Below are 920 nucleotides of genomic sequence, written 5' to 3'. Positions count from 1 at the left end.
TATTAAGTAACACAAAGTTTTAAGGAGGTCTTTAACTACTTCCTATTTAACCCCCAAAAAAAAGAAAAAAAAAAGAAAAGAAAGTAATTTTGCGGTCGTGAAGTTAGCCATTGAGATAAGGTGGTCCATGCAACGTGTACAGAGTCTATAGAGCATGCACGTGATGAAGGGGGATTAAATGAATTTTGTGGTTACAAACTGTAGACCAACTAGTATTTAAGCGAGCCTTGTTTCACCACCATTTCATCAATACAAGCTTAAGTCTCTCCACATACATTTTGCGTTCACACAACTAATCAATCGAAAGATGGAAGGAAAAACTTTGGTCCTAAGTGTGCTCGTGATGAGTCTGTTTATGGCACAAATTCAAGTTGACGCCAAGAGCTGCTGTCCATCCACCACTGCTAGAAATATCTATAATACTTGCCGCTTTGCAGGAGGTTCAAGGCCAGTATGTGCAAGCGCTAGTGGCTGCAAAATTATTAACAGTGGCAAATGTCCTAACGGATATACCCATGACATTCTCGAAAACACTGGTAAATTGATTAATATGTTCTTCTTTTAGGTACGTTATGTGTTACAAAACAGATCAAGATTTCATTTGTTTTTTTTATGTATCTTAATTTTTGTCCCAAGGTGATGCTGTTAATGAATACTGCAAGTTGGGCTGTGTATCCTCTGTGTGCGGTGCCTTAACCACTCTCCAGAACTCCGGTAAAACAAATTTTCCAAACTGATTATCACTATTATCATTATTTCAATCAACAAAATAATAAGCTGTTCAAATTTTGTTTCGATAATTAGATGCAAGTGAAATCGTGAATGTAGCGGTTGAAAAATGTGCCAACGCATGTTTGACAGTCTGCACCAAGGGCTCGATGATTGCAGTTGAAACCGCCTAGACAACCATGAAAATATAC

General features: G+C 37.7%; 1 protein-coding gene across 1 annotated transcript; it reads left to right on the top strand.

The window, feature by feature from the left end:
- Positions 1-229: 229 nt before the first annotated feature.
- LOC104774047 (probable thionin-2.4) lies at positions 230-909 on the top strand. Its single transcript, XM_010498713.1, has 3 exons — positions 230-536; positions 637-714; positions 805-909. Exons 1-3 carry the CDS (start codon positions 308-310, stop codon positions 900-902), a joined length of 405 nt encoding a protein of 134 aa, XP_010497015.1. The 5' UTR covers positions 230-307; the 3' UTR covers positions 903-909.
- The last annotated feature ends 11 nt before the right edge of the window (positions 910-920 follow it).

Source organism: Camelina sativa, unplaced genomic scaffold (assembly GCF_000633955.1).
Source record: "Camelina sativa cultivar DH55 unplaced genomic scaffold, Cs unpScaffold01213, whole genome shotgun sequence".
NCBI lineage: Eukaryota > Viridiplantae > Streptophyta > Magnoliopsida > Brassicales > Brassicaceae > Camelina > Camelina sativa.
Note: the sequence above shows the minus strand (reverse complement) of the source record. Positions and strands in the feature narration are given on the sequence as shown.

Excerpts from the sequence above, each read along its gene's own strand:
- LOC104774047 (XM_010498713.1), top strand. The coding sequence starts at position 308 with ATGGAAGGAAAAACTTTGGTCCTAAGTGTGCTCGTGATGAGTCTGTTT. Across the intron at positions 537-636 it reads TGACATTCTCGAAAACACTG|GTGATGCTGTTAATGAATAC; the intron begins GTAAATTGATTA and ends TTTTGTCCCAAG. Across the intron at positions 715-804 it reads AACCACTCTCCAGAACTCCG|ATGCAAGTGAAATCGTGAAT; the intron begins GTAAAACAAATT and ends TTCGATAATTAG.